We start from the raw sequence: 24045 nt of genomic DNA, 5'->3' as shown, positions 1-24045 counted from the left end.
CATTCCTGGGCTCAAGCGATCCTCCCACCTCAGTCTTCAGAGTAGCTAAGACTACAGGCATGCACCACCACACCCAGCTAATTTTTTATTTTTATTTTTTGTAAAGATAGGGTCTCACTCTGTTGCCCAAGCTGGTCTTGAACTCCTGGCCTCAAGTGATCCTCCTGCCTTGGCCTCCCAAAGTGCTGGGATTATAGGCGTGAGCCATTGTGCCTGGCCTGTGGAAATGTTTTAAAAGGATAGATGCCTGTAGCTTGGGATTCATAGTGCTTGTGATGACTGGCAAAGATTGATTTCTATGATTTTATTAATTTAGAATTCATTATAGAATTTATTTCAAGCAATATTTTGAGTTATACCATTACTATGGTGGTTTATAGACTATTAACACATTCTAAGGAAATATCTGTCTGTATAATGAAAGATGCCATGGTTACCATCACTCTGAGGGAGAGCTATTTAAGTCAGCTAGTCAGTCTTTCTTTCTCTCTCTTAACAGAAGATAATATTTAGGAGAATCTCTTTAGGTAGAGAACAGATTATTTATTACTTCATGGCTTTTGCCTGAAATGTGTTTTATTTCTGTTCAGACACTGTGTCATGTGCCTTCCATGGTAACTTTAAGTCAGAGTTGAGGTCAGTCATAACTCCACCATTTATTAATCATGTAACTTGGCGCAAATGGTTTAGTCTCTGTGAATATCTGTTTTCGTATCTCTATAACGTGTTTAATAATACCTAACTCACATTGTTATAACAGAGTACTGATTGAGGTGGTATGTGCAAAGTGCCTGGCATGTATCAGTGCTCAGTGAGGATTTGTTCCTTTTAAAAATCTTTCTTTCTCTGTTCATTCCCAGAGTTTTTGTTTGACCATTTGTACTCTAAATTAGTCTTTGTGGAGAAGAGTGAGAGCATTTGTTTAGCCTCTGTACTCTAGTCTGGTGAGCTTCTGACAAACACTTACTCATCCTTCAAGACATAATTGGAATTTACCCTCACCTGTTAAACCTTTCCTACTTTCTGTGGGCAGCGTTAACTGCTCCTTCCTCTTGCTTCAAGGCATTTCCCCCCCTGTGCCTGACATGTAGTTCGCGCTCAATAAACATTTGCTACCCAAGTTTCTGAGCTTGAGGGAGGGGTGCTGTGTTTACAAAGCATCTCATTGAGCATTGCAGTCTTGTGATTGATTGCAACTTAGAACTTTGGAAGTCAGTAAAAACCGCTGAGAGTTAAAGAGATGGTCTTCCCTTGCTACTTTTTGGTTCCAAGGGCAAAATGATTTCAGTATTTAGACTAATTATATTTGCAGAGTAGTTATCTCTTCTGTAATCAGTATAATGGCAAATAATATTTTGTTAGTGCTTACTGTGGGCTAGGCCCTCTCCTAATCATTTTACCTACATTATCTCATTTAGTCCTTATATCAGCTTTATGAATTAGGTGCTACTGTTATTGTACCCATTATGCAGAAGAGGAAAGTGAGACTTGACAAAGTGACTTGCCCAAAACTACATAGCTAGAATGTAATATAACATAGCCTAGATTTGAATGAAATCTGATTTCAGAGCTGGCTTTTTCAGTTACTGTATTATACAATTTGTTCTTCTGTATTATTCTGATAAGTGAATTGCATAGGTAGATAAAGATGACTATAAAGGTGACTATTGCTTGAGGATTTTTCCCATGGTCACTGTGTTTGTAAGAAACCCAGCTTCTTACTACCTTGTGTCATGTACTGTTAGACTCTTCACTATGACTTACAGTGGGTGGCAGTTATAAAATGTGCATTCAGATTTAATTTTACCACACTAATACCTATGTGGAAGAATAATTATAACTTTAAAGTAGACTGTAGTGAGAAGCAACTAGGTTTCCATTAAATATTGCTCAAGCAGTGAATAAGTCATTAAATTCAACTCCTGATGAATATATAATGATTGCTTAAGATGAGGCTGCTGGGAAAAACATACAGGCACACACACACTCATAGAGGTAGGTGTATGTGTGAATATGTGTTGCCAGAGGTAGTTGGAGCTATATTTTCAGACAGGAAGGTTATTCTTTTTGTTTTTTTGGTGGGGAGGGGTTGGGTATGGTTTATACTGTCATTTGTTTGAATTTATCTAAAAAGAATAAATGTGTTGTTTATAAAATGTAGACGAATCAAGTTTTAAGTTGAAGAAATTAGGAAATACTTATTCCCTGTTTTGGAAAGTAAAATCTCCTTGCTCCATATGTCTCATTTATTGTAAAAAAGTTAAAATACAGTCAGGCAATTCCCTGCCTCCTTTTCTTTCTTCCTCCGTGAAAAATGGACATATGTACTTATGACATTTAATATTTATCAGATTCTTCTGAATATATGAGTCATGTTGAATTGTCAGCAACCTGGTAAGAACACTAAATGTCTGCTTTGTCTTAGCCTGGTATTTTACTAATAAAATGAATGCATGGAGTCAAATTTAGTCAACTGTATATAATTGGTGCTGTTCCTCTTTGGACATGCCTGTACATGGCTTTGTAGAATAAAAAAAAACACTTGATTCTGCAATTTCTGTTTGTTTAGGACAGAATTTCAGGAAACAGCTTGGCCATGGGCAAAACTATGCAATTGAATCAGAGACATAAAGTTAGAAGGGAGAAGTAAGTGAAATTTGTCTTGAGGGTGTGCCTCTCTAATATACACATACACACAGACACACATATACACGTGTCCTGTTGTAAAGGTAAAGAAGTTTTATGGACCTATAAAGTACAAAATATTTAGTTCTGTTTTAGAGATTAGGGAGGATTTTGGAAAAGGACCTGTGGCTGAGATCATAGAAACAGCAGAACAAAGCAAAAAAAAAAAAAAAAAAAAAAAAATCTAGTTGTGTAATGAGGTAGTGTAGAGACAGATGTGTGTGGATATGCTAGGGGAAAGAGGGAGGAAAGGCATCTTCATTTTTATGTCTGTTTCTACTGAAGACCTGGGGGATGATGAAGGATTTTATGTGGCTCTAGGTTCCATGTAATGCAGGACCTGTTTCATCTCTGCTTCCCAAACATCAGTGCTGGGCCTCAGGGAAGAGAGTTTATTTCTCTCTAGTGCATGCCTTAGGCTACAACTATAGGACAGCTGTGGTTAGGGAAGGGCCCTATTTAGAAAAGTTGGTCAAGAAGCTATATGCTAAGATAAAGAATCTTCTGCTCCCCCATTTGCTGTTGCTTTTTAACTTATGGCTTAGAAAATGGCATTATACTGAACGAATAAGTTATGAATAGACCCTACACAACATTGGAACTAGCTGTCACATTTCAATGCTGTGCTACATAAGAATGACCATATTGCTACAGGTTTACTACCTACATCTGGAATTTGTCTTACTTGAGAGTCTGCATATATAAAAATAGCTAGTTTGTCTCCTCCCTTCCTTTCCTTTCTTAGACTTATCTCTTTTTCATTTTGCTGCTGGCCTTTTATGTTTGAGACAACCAATGTTGATGGTTACTATTTTGCTTTCATGTTTGTTCCTGCCTCAGCCATTCTCTTCCTTTCATTGAAGTCTAATGAATTTTGTTTTCAGTTGAATTTGATTACAACACTAAATAACCGATTTCTGTTCTACTGATCATGTGACTTTAATACCTATTCAACACTTCAAAAAGAATAGCAATGTTGTAGTTATAATATTGCTGTAAGTGCATTTTGACATTGAGTAACAGATGACGTGTCTAATAGTATGGCTGCTTACATTGCATAATTGCAGGTTTGTTTGACTTTAGGAAAATCATATGCAGGCCCCATGTGGAGATTTTTTATATTAGTTAAGTATCAGTCTAAAAAGAGCCCTTCTTCAGTGATTATCATTCTTTGTTTTTCTAGGATTTGCTACTGAGTAGGAAAAACCAAACTGAAACAGAAACCCTCTTTAAAGGATGTGTTTAATTCTGTGGCCCTTCCTCTTCTAAATAACACTTGCAAGTTCTTCAGGTTAACATTGTTGTCTGTGCACAGTGGTTTGGCACAGTGTTTGGGATGGTGCTGACCAGGGTCATTGGTACTGGCTGGCACTTATAGAAACAGCTAGCATTTTATAATGTAAATAAAGGGTTTTCTGTACCTTCTGGACTAGATTTGGGTGAGGGTGGGAACATATTTCAGCTACTTATTTTACTAACTTCTGGGAACAATTTCTTAATTAGTGTACCAGGTGACAGGGTCACTAAAGTCCCCCATGAGACTTCTCCATGTATTCATTGGCTTGTAAATGAATGTTCAACTATGTTTAGGTTCATTTGATTAATGATAGCAAGGGCTGACTGTAATATATAAATGCTCACAGAATGGCATAGTGAAGAAATTTGAATATTTCTAGCCTCCTCAGACCCTGCTGGGGGCGGGGGAGGGTAGGCAGAGTTATAATTAATAGAGATGATTTCTGACTCTGAACTCCACTCAGAAGTATCTCTGCAATGTGAATGCTAAGCCTTCCAGGACTCTTCTTTCGCCTTGAGCACGTTTCTCCTGCTGCTCTTGGTTTGCTGCCTGGTAGTTAGTCTGTAGCTGCCTTCATCTCTGCTGCCAGTGCTCTTGGTCTAGTACAGGCTTAACCTCTCAGCATCTGGGGTTGACTTAGTAATTCTCCTAGCATTTAGTTGGTGATTTGGTTGCTTTTATAGCACCTCAAAATTAGCTTTGCTATTGGGAAAGGTCACCCAAGGTTAAAACTTCTTAATCTTTCTAAAAGGGAAAAATAATTTTTTTCTTTTTTCTGTCTTCTTCTTCTTTTATTAAATCAGTGTCTTCTACTTTAGGAATTTGGAAAGAGTGTTCCAGGACCAGATCTGATAGTCTTTGAGTGGCATTGCCCCATGTCCTACTTAGAAGTATTGCTTTATGGTAACAGACTACCAGGGAGCTGAGCTGTAACCTTTGACTTTATCCTAAAGGTTTGTTCCCTGGATATTCACAGAGGAGTTAGGGGGCTCTTGTCCTTCTCCTAGTGTTTAAATACCTTTTTGCACAGATGGGCAAGGGTACAACCTTTGCAGTTAGAAAGGCTGAGTTGGAGGCCTGGCTCTGCTGCTTGCTACCTCTGTGGCCTTGAGTAAGTTGCTTCAGTTTTCTTTAATATGTAAAGTGGAGGTCAATCTCTTAATATTTCTGTGACATTTGATGTAAATATGACATGCTCAACCCGGTGGCACATAATTAAGTGTTCACTAATTGTTAGCTACAGCTATTGTGTGTGTATGTGTATGTGTGTATACACACTTATATACAAAATCTATATTTCATTTTTGTTATTACTTTCCATGCTTTATCATCTGCACCAAACTTCTCTAACACCAGGTTTGCAGGGGTGTGTTAAAGCAATGCTTTTCTCTCCAGGGTCATCATTCTGTGAATTTTAACATCTTATGGGTGATTTCTTCTCTTCCCCACTCCCTACCCCATGCTGATACCAACTTTTTTATTATGGAAAAATCACAATGAAAAGTAATAGGCAAATGTATTTATATCACATGTCCTTTTTACATTTTAAGTCAATTTAATACCTGTGGTAGGACAATTTATAGTTTGGTATGAAGTAATGGCTTTAGAAGAACATTGAAAGAATAATTGCTGTAGTTTTTTGTTAGATTTCAAGAACACCTAAGGCATCATTCTTGCCCTCAAATGAAGTAAATCTCTTTGGAGAAAGGAGGCAAATGCAGAAAAGAAAGGCAAGATTGTTTATGGTGCCAAATATTGAGTATAGGTGTTAAGATAAATGAAGGAAGGAGGAGCTTCTTCTAGGCTGGTACAATTTAAAAGCAGGTAGGGCTTGAGCTCAGGCCTTGAAGGGTGTGTGATTTAATTTGGTATAGATTCTCAGTGAGGGCTTTCAGTGAAAGAGTAGGAGAATTTTGATAGTGGGAACATATACTGTGGGACCATGTAGCCTCTGACTGGTCAGTCCCACCACACCCACCCCATGCCCCAGCCACTTTGTAGTCAGCAGCCAACTAACTCGTGTTTCTGTGTTTATCCTTTTTTTCCCTCCAGAAGTCTCCAGGATTTATTTGGCCTGTTGGCCTTTTTCATACAGCACAGTGGGCTTCTTTCCCCACCTCATTTCCTTTATAGAACAGAACACAGATTCCTTATGCCTTCCCTAGCTAGTGCTTTGGAAACACACACATGGAGTCAACTTTTTTAAAAAAAGGTTATTGTTGCAATAGGGAAATAAGAGTTAAAAAGAACAACAAGAACAATCACAAAGATCATTTTTAAATGGCTATGGCATGTTGCTACTTGATACAGATATTCTCATGACTGGTCTTCCAGATGCTATTGGAGGAGTCTCTTTAATTCCTATCTTAGGTCGCTGGTCTCTCCAGCCCGGAGCTGCAGCAGACAAAGACATGGTGACTGTAGTATCTAACTGTTCAGTGCTTCCAGGTACATTGTGATTCTGAGTTCATTTCAGGACTACCTTCCAGATCTCTTCTGGTGTTTTCCCTTCCCTTTGTTGCCTCAGGCTGCACTATTCTTCCCTCCTTGGGTCTTGGAGCCTGAGTTGAGGCTGCCTGTAATCCACAGTTGGCCTCCAAATAGTCTTTCTTTAAGATTCATGCCTTAAAATCTGACCCAGGCCTGGCTTATTTCCTACTTTGCAGGAAGGTTTCTTTGGCCTTGTATTTCAAAGTGTTATCTTGTTCAGGTCTTCCTAGCATCTATGAAACCTTGGTTATGAGAAGCATAACACCATTTTGTATTGTATTTTGCAAATTTTGTAGCATTTGAGTGTCTCAGGCACATTCTGAATGCTTTAAAAAATTAGCTCATTTAAACCCCTGACAGACTTTCATTTCTTATGCTTCAAAGACTTTTGTTCACAATAGATATTTTAGTGGATTCCTGTTTAGTTTTGGGGTGCCTCTAATTAATGGAGTTTTGGAAAAGCAGAGTTTATGCTCTTAGTCTTTGCCGCAGGTTACTAGTTTTACCCACTTTTTTGACCAGTTCTAGTGTCAGAATCTAATGCCCATAAAATATACTGATCCACTAAGAGAAAAATAGAACTTTCTTTTAAAACTAAACCAAGAATCTATTTTTTATTATTTTAAGTAGAAAAATATTAAATTACAGTTTAATCAGAAGCTCTAACCAATTTTACTGAAATGTAACTAAATATGGTAAAATGCCCATATGTAAATCACAGTTGCACATTAGGATATAAATTGTTTAAGGTGCATGTTAAGCAGCATGTCTCTTTTGTTGACATTTGCATATTTTAAAAACATCAACCTGTGACTCTGATGGTCTAACAGTTTTATTTGGAATATGACCTGAGTCTTTTCTCATACATCATTTGTTTGGGAATGTATACAGAAATGTTTCTTATATAAACATGACACCCTCCCCCTATCCCAAACAAACTTACATTGAGATGTATGTACATTCTCTGCTGTCTAGTTATTAAAAGCCAAAAGGTGTTCTACCAAAAGCATGTTAACCCAGGTGATATTCTATGGAATATGCTTTATTAAGTGACTATTACAAAATTAAAACATAATTTAAAAGTCTAAGAAGATAATTTTTAAAAGCTAAATGTGAATGGATTTTACATGTGATTTGAATATGTGCATGCCCAAATGTGATTTAAGAAAATCAACTTCTCTTTTTAAGCAACTCAAATCATTTATTATCAAACCACACTGACCACCCTCGGGCCTTTAGGACTGCTAGGGTTCTGGGAACCTTAGAGGGCGTTCTGCTTGATCCGGGCCTTCTTGGGCTTGATGTTCATGTGTTTCCACGCTTGTCTGTGGTGTAGTCTGCTTTGGTGACTCCACTGAAGTCGAAGGTGGTGATATGGGGCAGGGTGTAGAGCACATACTGCCTATACCTCTTCTCTTCTTCTGTGGTATCCCCATGGAGTGTTAGGCTCTGGAGCAGAGAGAAGATAGCCTTGCCCAGGCACTGGATGCTGTTGCCATGGTGAGAGAGGACACTCAGGTTGAAGAAAGGTGTTAGGACAGGGTCAATGAAAGTCAGGTCATTAGAGGACAGGTCAGCCTTTCATTCAGTTTTTTTGTTTTGTTTTGTTTTGTTTTGTTTTAGTTTAAAAATTTTTATGATGCTGTGTTCTCTTCGTCTGGTCTGTTGAATTATATGTTTAGAGGAGCATGAGAAAAAAAGTTTAAAAGCACTTTTAAGTATGTTACCTTGCTTTTCTAATCTGTTAGTCATTTTTTATAGACTCAGGTTCCCTAAGGGTATTTTAATTTTGTAATCATATTAAGCATGCTTGTTTTTTATCCTGACTAATAGATAATTGGAATACTTAAAACATTTGTGGATCTGTTTCTGCTGATTCTTACTTTTGGTAGCTTGTTTTCTTGTGTGTTTAGGGTGTGTGAGATTTTTTATTTGTTTTTATTTTTGTTTTAATTTTTTCTTCCATGATCTGTTCATTATCCTTAAATATTATTTGTAGAGATTATTTGATACTTAGGATGAAAGTGTCTTCTCCAGAGAGGAGTTATGTTTGCTTTTGCCAGATACCTATGGGTATTGTCAACCTGAGGACGCCTACTAGGATCAGAGCTTAGGGGCCCGGGATACCTCAGGTTAGGGGAACCCAGGCTGCAAATCCAGGAGGGCTGCCTTGTGGCCAGTTTGTCAGAAACAGATTTGTTTTCTCCCCCCTTTCCTCTGTTCTGCTTAATGGCTAAGGCCAACCTCCCTGCAGTCCCAAGGAACATGGAGGGATTGCTTCTGGTTCATCTTTCTCCCAGGGAGTGAGGAGCCTAGCTTACTGTGGGAAGGTGTGCAACTTGGTGTTCTGTTGCCTCTGTTTCTTTTTTGGTTTTCTCTAGATTTTGCTCTGGTTATTTCTTACTATCTCGTGACTCTTGTTTTTAAGATTTCCTTTTTTTTCTTATTTTATTCAATATTTTTAGTTGTTTTCAATAGGAAGATTGATACAAATAATCTAGCCCACTGTTATTAGAAGTGTAAATCTTCCTTATTTGCTCTTTAACAATCCTATGAGGTTTCTGTGGCAGATACACACACACACACGTGTATGTATGTATATATATATATATATATACACACACACATATATATATATATATGAATGACTGGGCTGCTTTAATGGATGAGAGAACTAAGGCTGAGAGAGATATAGTGAGTGATTTAACATCATACAAGTAAGTGGCACAGCCTGGAACTCCTGAGTATGAGTCTGTTTCTTTCCACTCCAACACTGCCTTTAAGCCTTCTTCTACTGAGTGTATTCAAATTTTGAATGAAGCTGGCATATGTTGAATTTTTAAAAAAATATGTCATATACCTTTACAAAATTATTTAGACCATTGACTGATGTAGATTATATTGGTGCAACACTCTTTTCAGATCTGGCACTTTAAGTGGAAAATAATTGCAATTTTTTTTCTTTCAGCTGAAGTGAGTAGTGAATATAGTATGGACAAGGCGATGATTGAATTTGCTATAATGGATCGGCAACTAAATCATTATGTAAAAGCTGTTCAATCTGCAATAAATCATGTAAGTTTATACCACTCACCTGGTTATATTTGGTTATAGTTCATTGACCTAGAAATAGAAACACAAAATCAAAATTCTTCTCTAACCTTTAACATTTCCTTATCTTTAGTGTAGCAGCTATTAATTTCTTCTTAATTAAGAAATCTCATAAAATAGGAATCTTAAATATTTTCCTGGCTAGGCCACTTAGATTAATTAGCATATTAAATCTATTTTTGATTGTCTTGTATTTTTTTGTCTCAAACCTTTTAGTGTAAGCCTCCTTCAGATACGAGTAGATTTTTATAAAATGCTGAAAACTGCATGCAGCTTGTTTTTGTTATATTTGTTTAAAGATACAATTGAGACCAGATTTAGTTACTCATTCTCCAACTTTAACTAATATGCATCTATTGCAAAATTCTTAGAATCAGATAATATGGAAGAGTTTTAGAGCAAGTTTAAAAATAAAGAAGGCTGGCATTTTGCTTTTTCCAAAAGCCAAACTTATCTTTGTTGACTCCAGCTGTCACAGGAACAACACTTAGGCAGTTAAGGTGGGAACATAGCAACATCCTTTTCAGTAGTACTGTGTTGAGTAAGAAATGAGCAATATGATTGCTGTAATATTTCTGAGAAGTCCTTTGTCCTCCCAGCAGTGGAAACTCCCTGTTGAATTGATTTCATATACCTGTGTAGTAGGGTGTCTTGTACTTCTGGTTTTCTTTATTTGCCTTTTCTTATTTACAGCTATGGGAAAATTCAGAAAATCAAATATTTTGTAAGATCAGCTACTATTCAGTGGAAGATAAAATTTTTAAACATTGTTTAATACTTAAGCTGATGAAATGAACATTATATGGTTATATTAAATTTTATTTTTTTAATGGTTAATATTTATTAAATGTAGTATTGATAACTAACTTTAAGGATATCTGCTTATTTCCAAATAATAAATTCATTTAGTTTGTACAATTCTGATGTTTCTGGCTATTGTGACTGTTAGTTATGATCCTGTGAATATTTCTTCTATAAGAAAATATGAAAATACCATCATGTTGACATCGTATTTGAAACTGGATAACAAATACTTAGACCTGAGGCTTTCAGTTCTAATTGAACCCTAGAACCAACCAGTTCCTACTCCCATAGATTCTGATTTCATTGGTCTGGAGCAGGATTGGAGCCCCAGTATTTTTTAGAAACTCATTCTAATATGTATCCAAGGTTGAAAACTACAGACTTAAAAGAACAACACTGACTTTATAAAGTCAAGTGTTTTTGCTCCCAAAGATGAGAATTAGACCTATTATGTGGATCTGTCTTGCTTTAACCCTTACATGGATTATCTATAGAACTTATTTGATAGACCCTTTCTATCTTTAACTTTATACTGTGCAAATGTAACAGCACAATGTATATTATAGGTAAGAAAACAAGATTTTGGAGTCAAGAACTTAATGTTGATTTTTCTTCTATTAAACTTGAGGATTCACCAGATACTTAAGGTCTTTTTACATCAAGAATTAAACTGTCCCCATTTTAAAAAAACTAAGTCCCTTTTTAGAGAAAAAATTTAAACACAAAAAATTCCCACCCTCACCTACATTCAATAGTTAACATTTCTTAAATCTTGAGGTCTCATCCCATTACCCTTACCCAACTGAACAGGAAGATTATGCTTTGGGTTTTATCCAATTTTTCAGCCTGAACCTCACACTATACTAGAGTGTTGGACAACTTGGTTTTAGTGGTTCTGATACCTATCAGGAAGGTCCTTGGTGTTTTATAGGAGGAGAAAACATGTTTATTTTCCTTCTGTGATGCAAATTTATGCTATATTCAAGCTTGATAAGGTTTCTAAGACCCAAAATTATAAGGAACATAATGGGGATATGACCATTATTTTGAAGAAAATGTTGTAGACCCCTTTACATACTCGAAGTTAGGGACATGGCTGTCTTATTGCTCTTTTGGTGAGGGATAAAGAATGAACAGCAACCTGGGAAGGGGCCATGTCTTTAGAAATAGCAGTGGTCTAGGGATCAGAAATGATTCTTAAAAAAAGAAAAAGAAAAAGAAAGAAACTCTTCCAGTTCTAGTTTTTCCACATTCTAGGTTATAGTCCTTGGTCATGACTAAGAAACTTAACTTCTTGGAATCTCATGTTCTTTGTCTATAAGATTCTTGGCCTGCCTATTTCACAAGATTATTCTGTCAGTCATATTAGATAATGTATATCAAAATATTTTGGCATTAGTAGAATTTGATGGAGCTATAAGATAGTATATTATTGCAAACCCGGATTTCCAAACAGAACTCCTTAGAAAGGTGAAACAAAATCTTTCTTAAAAGCAAATACTTTGTTTTGGTCACTTTATTTCAGGGTACTTTGGCTTTTACTTGTCCTACACTGGAATTCAAGAATCATCTAGGATTGGGTATAAGCTACTTAAGTTACAATATGAGATGTTCATGGTCTCCAAAACAAATAAATTGTTTTAAATCAGATAATTGAGGGGAAAAAGCAGATAATGGGACTCCATACAAATCCCAGTAACCCTTTGTTCTTTCATACACCTTGAGAGTTGCTGTGTTTCCATTACTACTATATCGTTTGCTTAGATTCTGATTCTACCATGTGGTCTTTCTGTTTATGAATTTTTACATAGTCATAGTAAGTAAAAAAAAAAATCTTTTTTTAATCATTAAAGACCATTTGAGTTTAATATTTAAATAGACATCTCTCCCCCAATCTCACCTTCACAAAATTCTGAAAGTGATGCACCTCTGAAAAGGTTTTGAAAGTTTACTTTGGAACCTTAGAAGTATGGGTTAATTTACCAACAATCCCTGGGAAGTCCCTTTGGCAATTAATACAAGCTCTCAGATTGCCTTCCTTTGTCCTTTGAGAAAATAGGGCTACTTTATTCTGCAGTGCCTGAAGATTTTATTTGGAATTGGTGTTTATTTCAGTGCTCTGAAACTTAAAAAAAAAAAAAAAGGCTAGTTTGTAGAGGGAATATTACACAGGGAGTGCTTTAAAAAGTCCCCAATAGTTTCTAAGTCATTTATAAAAACTTTCAGTATAAATGGGTTATATATCTGTCACAACTCTTTAAAAACTTCATGTGGCTCTTCGAAGAGTTGTATGTGTACTCTTTGGAGACTTTCAATCATGATACCACACATGTGATGAAAGTGTTTTGAAAGCTCTAATGATACAGAGATAAATAGTACAGTTACTTCTTTTACCACTATTTCTGCCAGGGAAAAGCTGTTTTCTCAGTGTCGTGTTGAGAACAGAATGATGTTCTGAACATTGGATTTCTGATGACCTAATATTCCTTCTCTTGTTTTCTAAGCTTTCATTATTTGAGTACATTGAAGGAACACTATTGGCCGCCCTTTTGTTCTCAAGTGTTCATAAAGAAGTGAATCAGTTTATAAACATTTGAATAAATGTTTATATTTGAATAAACATTGGAATAGATATTTATTAAACACCAATGTGCCAGGTACATGTAGGTGCAAAAATGTAGAAAATCACTCAGCAAGCCTCCTATTACCTTCACCTTCCGGATGCCTGAAGTGTAGAACAGGAAACAACCATTTAACAAAGAACAATATAAATGTTATTTAATTATTGTTATAGCATAAAGGAGGAAAAAGCATTCAGGGAGAGTTAATATAACTCAGAGGGCAATAATATCTTGGGGTGGAGGTTGGGAAACCCCTTCCTGAGGAAGTGATACTTAAGGTGAAAGTCAAATGAGAATCAACACGGGGAATGTGATAGATAACTTCTCTCTTTATGTGACTTTTGCATGAAGTGGAAGCATCTTATTTCTGATTGTCTTGATGTCAGAGTTTCAGAATGTCTTGATCCAATGACTTAATTTGAGAACTTAGGCCAGAGAAGGCTTACCATTATAAATGGAAAGTTAAAGTTCATGGAGTAATTGAGTAACCTACCTTAGGTCGATCAATGATTCATTCATTAACAGATTTTTGAGTGGCCTACTATGTGCTTAGTAATGCAAGTAACAACAGTAGTTTATTTAAGAATGATTTCATTACTGATATTTTACTCTTAAACAGAAGTTACTCCTTCTAAAATGACTTAACTTTTTGTTGTGTAGTAAATAAATCCAGTGATAGTATGGTGTGTTTCTGATTCTGTGTTTACGATTGTTTTAAACTAAACCTGTATACCATTCTTCATGTTCTAAAAAAGAAAAAAAAAATAAATAAACTAAACCTGTAGTGCCATCCTGTGGGATTCAGATACCTGAGGGTAGGCTTTCAGGGTGGGCACTAAGGAATCCTCAAATTCATTCTTAGATTTTTTTTTTTTTTCAAATAAGAGATGATAAAAACTCCAGCCACTATCATGAGAGTAGTCCTTGCAATTTTTTTATAACCTTAATTCTCACAGGGAAAAAGTATAGGAACCCTGAAGCTAAATGATATTGGCCTAACAGCTTCAGATTAGTGTCACATATTTTTCACTATCAGTGATAAAATATACATCCTCTTGTGCTTTTGGTGAGCAGTATAGTCCTAGAGTTTAGCAAAAGTAACTAGAGCTTGAGATTTATACCATACTTTGGCATATTTTTAAAAAATCATAATCCTTAATTGTATAGTTTCACAAACTTTAAATCTTAAAAAAATAGGAAGACTTTACTTGTATATTGTTCTTTTATTATGTGCTGCTTCAGTTTGTTAATTTATTGGAAAATCCAGAGCATGTATGTTTTTTTTTCACTTTCCTCTAATATTCTAAATTTTATAGATTATGTGAGATTTTAAAGCATTTATATTGTATTTCAGCCACATATTTGTTTTTGTTTTTTAAGTAAGTGTTTTATAACAATTCTTACCAAAAGCCTGGTGAGGGAGAATATTTTTTTTTCTTAACTAGAGCAGTTTGGTGCTACATTGGCCCATTTGTGTGGTTTCTTATAAATCAGTTCATGAATGTGCCCTTATGTACTGTGGTTTTTACTTATATGCTAGCATGAACATTTTATATGCCTTTTACAGCTAACATGCTGCAAGTCAGAAGAGTAGAAATACACTTAATTTAAACTGTTGAAACCAATGCAATCTTAGATATAATAAAAGAATGAGGTGGGCCAAAGGTATAGTTTACCTCAGCTCTGTTGTTGTGCAACTAGTTTTGACTGTTTTTGACATATCACTTCCCTGTGTCTCCTTACCCTTCACCCTTCATCAACTGGTAAGCCGTCCTTGTCTTACTTTAAAGTTGCTTTAATATCCACTACCTTAACATGAAATCTTATGGGGTATCTTGCCAGTTGAGAGTTACCATTTTAGTTAAATCAAATTTGGGGAGAATTTCTCACTTAGAAAGAGAATAATTTGTTTTATAGTATATGAAGGCCATTCTGGGCCAGAGGATGTGATTTATTAAATATGTTTACCTACTGACTGAATATAAGACTGCACTCCATGCTATTAGACCGTGTGAATTACTGACAAAAGGGAAGAGAGGGGAAAATTAGTTTTGGGGGTTATAAAACTGGAGGACAGAAAATTCCTGAGCATGAGAGAAATTGCTGTTGTCAGCAGAATAGCAGGAAGATAAGAGATGACAAGGGAGTGGAATTAGTGAAAAGCTCTTGAAGTCAGAGAGGAAAGCACTGGGAGATCACCCTCTTCTCCACTCCTTTTCCCCAACACTTGGCACTCCACAATGGTGTGTGCCTCTTGTCACAAGTTTTCAAATGAGTCATAAATGAGCTTTTTCATCTATAGGAACATTGCCCAGATGTGGAAATTAACAAGAGCAAAAGTCAACTTTAGGTATTCAATCTTTAGCCACTTGGCCCTGGAATGTGTCTATTTCTGATTACTGGTAATTAATTTCTATTTCAGTGCTTTAGAACTCTCTCTACAGTTATTCTCAAATTAAGGTTGTATTTACTAACATTTTGTCTAATATACAGAGTTAGGTCTGAATGTAGTGTTCCACTAATTGAGTTGCCTCTGTAGGAAAGAATCTACGTATAAAATTTCTTAGGTTACAAAATAATATAGCTACTAATAGGTGAAAATTCTGCCTCATGTCATATTGAAACTGATTTTCATGATCACTTTATAGATACCCATCTTAGTGTTTTGGAGGTATAAGTGTTGGATTTTAATCAGAATTATAAAATGTTTACATTCTACTGGGCCTTAATGTGCCTCTAGTGCAGGGTTTCAAGAATTTGCCTCATAATACTAATTAATCAGAATGTGAATAAGTATAATAGGAGAATAGGATTTTGTGGTCAAATAAGTTTGGGGAATGCTTGATGAAAAGAATTTCCTTACAGACTCCAAAGCCTTTAATATGCTTTAATGCAACGTGATTCTCCAAAGGAAGGGGATATTCAGAAATTTCCTAAACTTAGTTAACTAGAAAATCTCTTTGAGGGAGGGATTGATATTCTAAAGAACCCACTTTGGGAAATGCTGCTATATTCTCAACCCCCTAATTTTACAAAGGAAGGGAAGAGATGGGCCCTGCAGTCTGTTTGTGATAGAGTTTTTGTGGCATACAGGGAAATAGGGAGTAAGTCAAACTACCTACCTGAAAGAGCCTTAGAGATGCTTCTCCGTAGAAGGTCAGGAAAGAGCCAGGCCTCTGTAAAAGAATACGTTATTCCAACAGTGAAAAAGAGGAAGGGAATGTTTTTAAAAATATGCAGTGATTGCTTGGCTATCAAAGTCTATATGAAGCAAACAAGACCCCTCTGTAGAATGATGATTTGGAAGAGAGGAGAAAAGGAAATGTTTTAGAGAGGAAAGGAAGGGAAAGAGTTATAGCATAGGCAGAAGGAACACAGCAGTAGTGTCGGCAGGAAGTGCTACTGACCCTTGAAAGGCCTAGTTCACCACAACCTTCCAGTTAGACACTAAGGTGCTTGGTCTGATTGTTGAACACCTTGGCCTCAGTGGCACCAGGCAATCCTAGCAGCTAATTACTCGAATTACTTAAATGAAATTAATGTTCTTTATAATACAGCAAATTCCTGGTTTTTTCTGACAGTGGACATAGTCCACATACAGCATTAAACCCTTATTTTAGATAGTCACTTTAGCTTCCTTCTAATATCAAACTTTTCATTGTAATTGGTAAGTATTAAAGGGCTTTTACAACTGACTGGCAGTGGTGCTGGATGGACTAAGGGTAGAGAGAAGTAGGGAAATAGATTGAACTGGGGAATAGATCACTGAATGTTTAGGTTCACTGTAAAATTAATGCATTGTTACAATGTGGAGTTGAAAGCAAAGTAGTCCCCCCCTTATTTACAGTTTCACTTTCCATGGTTTCAGTTGTTTGCAGTCAGCCATGATCCAAAAATATTAAATGGAAAATTCTAGAAATAATTTATAAGTTTTATATTGTATGCCATTCTCAGTAGTGTGATGAAATCTGACGGCTTCCTGCTTGGTCCCTTCTTCATCACAAGAAGTGAACATCACAAGAACATCACAAGAAGGTTTAGTATGGTACAGTAAGATATTTTGAGAGAGAGAGAGAAAACCCATATTAATTTTATTACAGTATATTGTTATAATTATTCTATTTTATTATTGGTTATTGTTAATTTCTTACTGTGCCTAATTTGTAAATGAAACTTTGTCTTAGGTATTTATGTATAGGAAAAAACATAGTATGTACAGTCACATAACACGTAACAATGTTATTAAGGACCACATATAAGACAGTGGTCTAGTAAGATCATAATACCATATTTTTGTTGTACTTATCTGTATTTAGATACACAAATACCATTGTGTTACAATTGCCTACAATGTTCACTACAGTAATAAGTTTGTAGCCTAGTAGCAATAGGTTATACCTTATAGTGTAGGTTTGTAGTGGGCTATGCCATGTAGGTTTGTGTAAGTGCACTCTATGTCCCTGGTGGTCTAGTGGTTAAAAAAAAAATATATATATATATGTGTATGTATATATGTTTTTTTAAAGTAAATGTGCTCTGTGATGTTCACCCAATGATGAAATTGCCTAATGACATTTCTCAGAATGTATCCTTGTCAATAAGTGACACGTGACTATATTTATATAGTAATACCCCTATATCTGGGGTTTCAGACATCCACTAGGGGTCTTAGAATTTATCCTTCATGGATAGAGGGGGACTACTAGCTTGTTTATTAATCTCATAATTAAGTTGTTCAGTTAGTGCCCGTAGTATCGTTAGTCTGATAAAGATACACAAACCTTTTGACATATGTACACAAAATAGCTACAAAATAATTTTAACAGTGAAATAGTTTGACAGAGACAATAAAAACTTGCCTGGGAAATTCAGAGTAAGGGGAAAGAGTCTTTGCTTAAATTCTGGCTTTTCTACCCTGTAACTGTAAGCCTCAGTTTCTTCTGAAAGTGGGGATAATGATACAGGTCATAGAGTTCTAGTAGGGATGAAAGTGATAGCATGAAAGCACCTAAAATAGTTCTGCCACACTAATTTGTAAGGTTGCCTAAAATGTTCTGTAAAGGAAAACTCATTTCCCTTGACCAAATTCAAATGGTATCTGAAAGGAATTTTGAATTAAAGTTTGGAGAGTAGACTCACAGCAGGAAACCATTGGGAAAGGCCAGAGAGTCTATTCTTTGAGGGGTTGAAGGAATGACCTCTTTCCTTAGAAGGGAGTTATCTGGTAACTAGGGGAAAGGATGGGGTGGAACTTAGTGCTCATAGTCAGTGTAGTCATCAGAAAGGATTGGGCAGGGTCAGGGGGACTGGGCTAATGCAGAGGTTAGTGAGCAGCATGACATTTGGCTGGTTGCATTTGATGTTCCCTGATAGTAACTCTACCTGTGTCTGGAACAATGAAAAAGAGAGTGTACCCTTTAACATATGCCAGTTAATGGTGATGCATGGATCATTCTAGAGATTAGAACTAGACAACAAAGTAAAAATTCGCAATTTTTAATTCAGGACTAACTTTTGATGTTTTCTTAGATATTTAAGTGAAGATTTGAGGAAATGCAGTTCTAAAATATGTTTCTCTCTCTGCGTGTGAATACCTTGTTATGCTGTTTATTGAACTGTTCACATTTTTAAGTAATTTTTATTTATTTTATTAGCAGTACTCATTTGAAAAAATAATTGAGAGGAAAATGTTAGATTTATTCTCTGATCTATCATGTGCAAGTTGTCAGCTATATGTCAAATACATAATCTCTGTGAATTGTTGATGAGTGAGAGGAATAGAAAGAGTATAAATAGAGAGCATGAAAATGAATCTTATTTTTTTCAAGCTTCTATGTGAGTTTGTACCTGTAATGGTAAAGAAAAGCTCTCTCATTCTAAAGCGGAGCTAATGCCCAATGAACGAACCGTCCTTGAGAGGATGAAGAAGATTGGTTTCTATTGATTCCTTCTTAGAGCATCAACCTTCTGGCAATAGTAGCACTTTCATTCTTTTGTGTCATCACTAACCTGATATGTTAGCCACTGGAGCTTTTCGAATTTCATTTCTTTCTGAGCTTCTTTTCTTTTTTTAATGTTATATAGTACAACATTCTTTAAAATAGTGAAAATCCTTATGTTTATTTCTTATTTCTCATGGACTAAAGTAATGCAGTCAGTTATTATGAATAGTTTTTAATTTGGTGATCTCTTTTAGCCTTTGTTTCATGTTAACATCATTTTAATTATCTTCTAATAGAAAGTAATATTTAGAAAGGCCAAGTCAGCACTACTTAAAATCGGAAACACTAACCAGAAATAGTGGGACGTGATTGCCCCACATGATTGATTTCCAGGCATTCTGACCTTTCTTGCTTTTTACCTTCCTCTTGGCTGACACCTGCAAGATCTCACATGCTTCGCTGCCTGCCTTCCAGTTGCCTCAGCTGTTTGTGGTTCTGTTAGTATCAAAAAGCAAGCCCTCTCTACCCATCAGATTACTCTTGTCACCCTGAGGTTTATTTTAGCCCTCTATATGAAACAGAAGCCAAAACTGCCCCATGAAATACTAAGAAGGAACTTTACGTGGAGTAAATTCTGGGTATGCTCAGAGAGTCCTTCTCTTGCAAAATCAGAAATTAAATTTGACACATAGGTGTAGTACCATGTTTTAAGAAGCCTCAGCAAAAACATCGTATGCTCAGTTTTCTCTTGGAAGAAATTCTTAAGATAGTGCTTAAAGTGCCTATAAATAATATAGATGAAATTAGAATATATTATATCACATTTTCTGTAATAGTAATGGAAATGCTCTATCAATATAAAATCAAAGTGATTTGCCTTTATAAAGTATCATTTATGATCTTGTTGCAACAGTAAATTGTCTGGCGTTAATGTTTCAATTTAATTACTGTTTTTTTTCAGTATATATCCACTGAATAGCTGTGTGACCGTAAGCAAATTTTATACATCCTTTATACTTGTTTGCAAAATCAGCATAGTATTATCTGCCCCTGTCTATCTCAAAGTGATTTATTGATTAAAAAATGAGATACCATATGTGAAAGTACTTGAGAGGTAAAAGTGCTACATAAAGGCAGGGTCTTACTGTTCTGTCCTGTTAACTTTTAACTTCTTTCTCTTACCACAAAAGTGTCCACCCATGCTGATTTAAATTGGTGAACTCTTTCCTCTAAGCTACCTAAACTTGGAAGAAATGGTGATATGTAACGTTCCTCACATTTATTCTCCTAACTCACAGCTTAAACTTGAAGGAAAAAATGTGTAAGATTCACATTTACTTTTTTCTTTAATTTAGTCATCTTTTTTGGTAAAGGCTTATTCCTGTCTACCCCTCCTCCGTGTGAGAGTTTTGCATAAATCTCATGTAACAGTTCAACAAGTGACTAATGTAGATTGGGCCTGCTTAGTCACTGAGTCACTTTATTATGAAACACTTAAAGTTGAACATCTATATATATAACAGTGAGGAAATAATTTAAAGCAATTTGTGCTTTCTGATCTCTTGGTTTTAGTGACTAACTCATCAGGCAACAATGGAGAATGAAATTAATGAAAATCCACAAAACTGGGTATAATTAGCCTAAAAATAAAGTACAAATAAACTACAATCACCTTTACTTCCCTCTCCCCCTTTTCTAAGCAGTTGGCACTTGTTTGATAAGAGTGCTTGCTGTTGGGCTGAGAAATAAAGATCTGGCTTCTAATACTCATTCTGCCAGGTTGTGACCTTGGACAAGTCACGTAATTTCTGTGCTTCAGCTTCCTCATGCCTAAATGGGGTAATAATAGTATTTGTCCTACATACCTCATTGGGCAACTGTAGATAAAATGAGATTGTAGATAGGAATGTGTTTGACCCTTCTACCAAAAAAAAGTGAAAGGTAGTTATATAGTTATTATAGTACTGACAGTCCTCATCTGACAACCCATATCTGAGTGGCCACAGGACTGAATAGGGAAAGAAACTTCCTGATTCTACTGAGGAGGATGGGGAGGGAGTCCCTGTTAGTACTTGGAGGAGGGAAAATGCATTCACAGAGTTTGGATTATTTTTGAATTGATTCATAGAACACAGTTTCCCACAGAAATAACATTCAGTGGCTATGTTTCCAGGGTAGCCAATAAAAAAGAAGAAAAAAAAGATTTACCCATAAATTGTTCATTGTGATCCAATTTCTTTAAAGCTCTAACAAAGCCCATTTGTAATATGAATATCAGTTTGGTGTTTGTTTAAAGTATGTTGGAGGCCTTAGCCTACGTCTGGGTAAGAGATAGTGAATTCACTTCTCTTCTTACTTCCCCATTTATTTAATATTTGCCCAGGGTTTGCTTAAACCAGATTTGTAAATGTCATCAGTTCATACTCCAGTCCCCTGGCCCTTTGATTAAAAGAGTCTAAAACTAACTTTCTTTGCTCCAGCTAAAGGGTAAGAAGACTTTGTGGGTCTTCAGTCTCACAGTAACCTTACAAAGTTAAGAAAGGTGGTTATTATATTCTTTAGTCAAAGAAGATTAAGGGACTTGCTCAGGTGACCTGGTTAGTCTCAAGAGGTGGAACTTGAACCTCAGTTTTTTGACATGTAATTCAAGGCTCTTTTAATGACATTTCTATGTTTCAAGATAAATGTTCATTGAATTCACTTAGAGTTATAATTTTCAGTTAAAAGTAATAATGTTTTTATCTAGTCTTGGTTATAAAATATACATATGATTCTTACACGTATCTTATTATAAATTTTCCAAAGGTAAAGGTTTGGGAAATTTAGTCTAAACAAAAAGTGGCTCCCCACACTGATTTGGCATGTGTAGGGGAGGGATTTTGCTAATATTAAAGGACTATTTAAGGAAGAGAATATCGTTATATATAACATACTAAAAAGAAGAAAAACTTCAGAGGAGTATTATTGACACTTCTAAAACTTCGTGTTATATTTTAAAAGTGGCAGTGATGTGACTATGAAGGAATTTTAGATATTTAAAATAAAATAAAAATGAAACAAACTTTTTTCCTAGTTTTAATTGAGATGCTATATGTTTATATTTATTAAAATATTTAGTCCTTTCCATAATAATTGTATGCCTAGCTAACATTTCTCTAGTGTTGTTATGAGCCAGGCAGTATTTTAAATTGTATTTAATTAACTCAGGTTGAATAATTGTTTTCTTCTTGCCAGGTTAGCCTACAAATTTACTAATGATAAATTTTTAGAAGCAGTGAGGGAGAGGTCGGTCTGTCTGTGGAAGAAGGCTTTGATACGGTCTGCATGTGGCATTGTATGGAACATGTAAAAAGGTTTCACTGAGTAGTGGAGAGGATACTGCAGTTGGAGTCAAAAGACCTAGCCTTCTTGCTCCTCCACTGACTAACTGTGACCTTGGGTTATGACTTGTCCTTATAAACCTTCAGTTTCCTTATCTGTAAAAAGAAGACAGTAATCCCTCATAGGGCTGTTGCAAGGATTAAATGAGTTAATGTAGGTAAAGTAATTAACCCCATGCCTTCAGAAGCAGTGAGGCTTCTTGTAGTAGGCATCAGAAAACATTAATTGCCTCTTTTAATCTACATGCCCAAGGTTATTGTGAAATTAGGTTGGAAAACAATATGAAAGCTGTTTTAAAAATTTTTAAATATCATCCCAATATAAGATGATACTTTTACATTGCTGCCTTCTTCAGCAATTCCAAAGTAAAAGGGATTTGGTTCATAGAAGTTATTTAATTTCTCTAAGCAATGATAATCAAATTATATACATTATTCTAAGAAGTCTCTATAGGTTATGAAGTAACTGACTTTGGCTGTTTTGTTTCTTCTTATAAATTTTCTGTAATACAGTGGCTTTTTGATTAGGTGGGTGATGGATAGAATTCATTTGCATTTAGTCTGGAAACCTTTTTTTATAGGAGGAGAATTAGAAGGCAAAAGGCATAACTCTGTTAGTGGGAAGTAGTTTCAAATATCAGAAAGCCATATTATAATTATAGAGAAAGCAACGTCAGAGAATTTGATAGGCTGCTAGATTGGAGTGGGTGGAGCGGGTAAAGGTTAAGAAGTATTAATAAACTGCTGGGATATTAATAATTCCATAGTCTTTATTATGTCATATGAGATGTATGTGATAACTAAGGGAAAAGATTCAGCCTCCTATCCTTCAATTGCCCTCATTCTGTGCTGTAGATATGCAGTATAGTATAAAGACAAGGAATTTGAAATCAGACTATTTATTAGAAACCTCATGGCACGTTAGAAGTTAGCCACAGATTTAAAGAAAAATGTAGAATTCTAAAAATAGATATTTTGCTTATTTTTTCAGTTACTATAGTCAGACTAAGGTTTTCTGATGGACATTTAGCAAGAACAGAAGGAATAAAGCAATTCATATTTTCCTTTTTTTTATTATAACAGAAATGGTGAATTAGTTCTTTTGGTTATTAAAATCCTCTAGTACATGGAGGGTGTGTCTATAGAGGACTCAGGGAAGACATGAAGAATGGAAGAGAACAGCCTTCACCTCAGCCACCATGTAGCTCAGGTGCTCCCAGCAGTGCCAGGTGTGGAAGGCTGGTCTTACTGCTTCAGAATGCCCATAAAGAAAGGACTTCCATGAAACTCAGCACTGTTCCATTCTCCTCCCAAGTCTTTTGCATTCTTCAGGATGGGTAGCACCAAGTATGTGTTTTCTTTCTACTCTCTCCCACACCATTGCATGTATCCTCTCACACAAAGACTGTATCAAGACATACTTCTTTCACCATACCTTCAGAAGTTCATTGTTTAGATTCTAGTACAAGATGGCTCTTCACCACCAGATAACCTTTGGTATCACCAACCACTACTGAGTTGTGTAATAAAGAGAAGTTTATCTAAATGTGTATAAGAAAGTTGAGATGCTCATTAGTTAGGACTTTGATTTCTAGAAACCTTGAATTTGTTGTAACACAGAATAAGCAGTTAGAGAAGGGAATATAATATATGCTTGGTGTACTGACAGTTGCATTAAAAGAATTGTAAAGTCAATCCTAAAGCAAAGAGGCTAT

General features: G+C 35.6%; 1 protein-coding gene across 2 annotated transcripts in view; it reads left to right on the top strand.

The window, feature by feature from the left end:
- The window catches only part of NSMCE2 (NSE2 SUMO ligase component of SMC5/6 complex), a 211004-nt gene that overhangs the window by 35268 nt on the left and 151691 nt on the right, over positions 1 to 24045 (top strand). For both annotated transcript variants that reach the window (XM_076005031.1, XM_076005032.1), the window contains exon 3: positions 9441 to 9547. In XM_076005031.1, coding sequence (XP_075861146.1) covers positions 9441 to 9547 — 107 coding nt within the window. The remainder of the gene's footprint in view (positions 1 to 9440; positions 9548 to 24045) is intronic.

Source organism: Microcebus murinus, chromosome 7 (assembly GCF_040939455.1).
Source record: "Microcebus murinus isolate Inina chromosome 7, M.murinus_Inina_mat1.0, whole genome shotgun sequence".
NCBI lineage: Eukaryota > Metazoa > Chordata > Mammalia > Primates > Cheirogaleidae > Microcebus > Microcebus murinus.
Note: the sequence above shows the minus strand (reverse complement) of the source record. Positions and strands in the feature narration are given on the sequence as shown.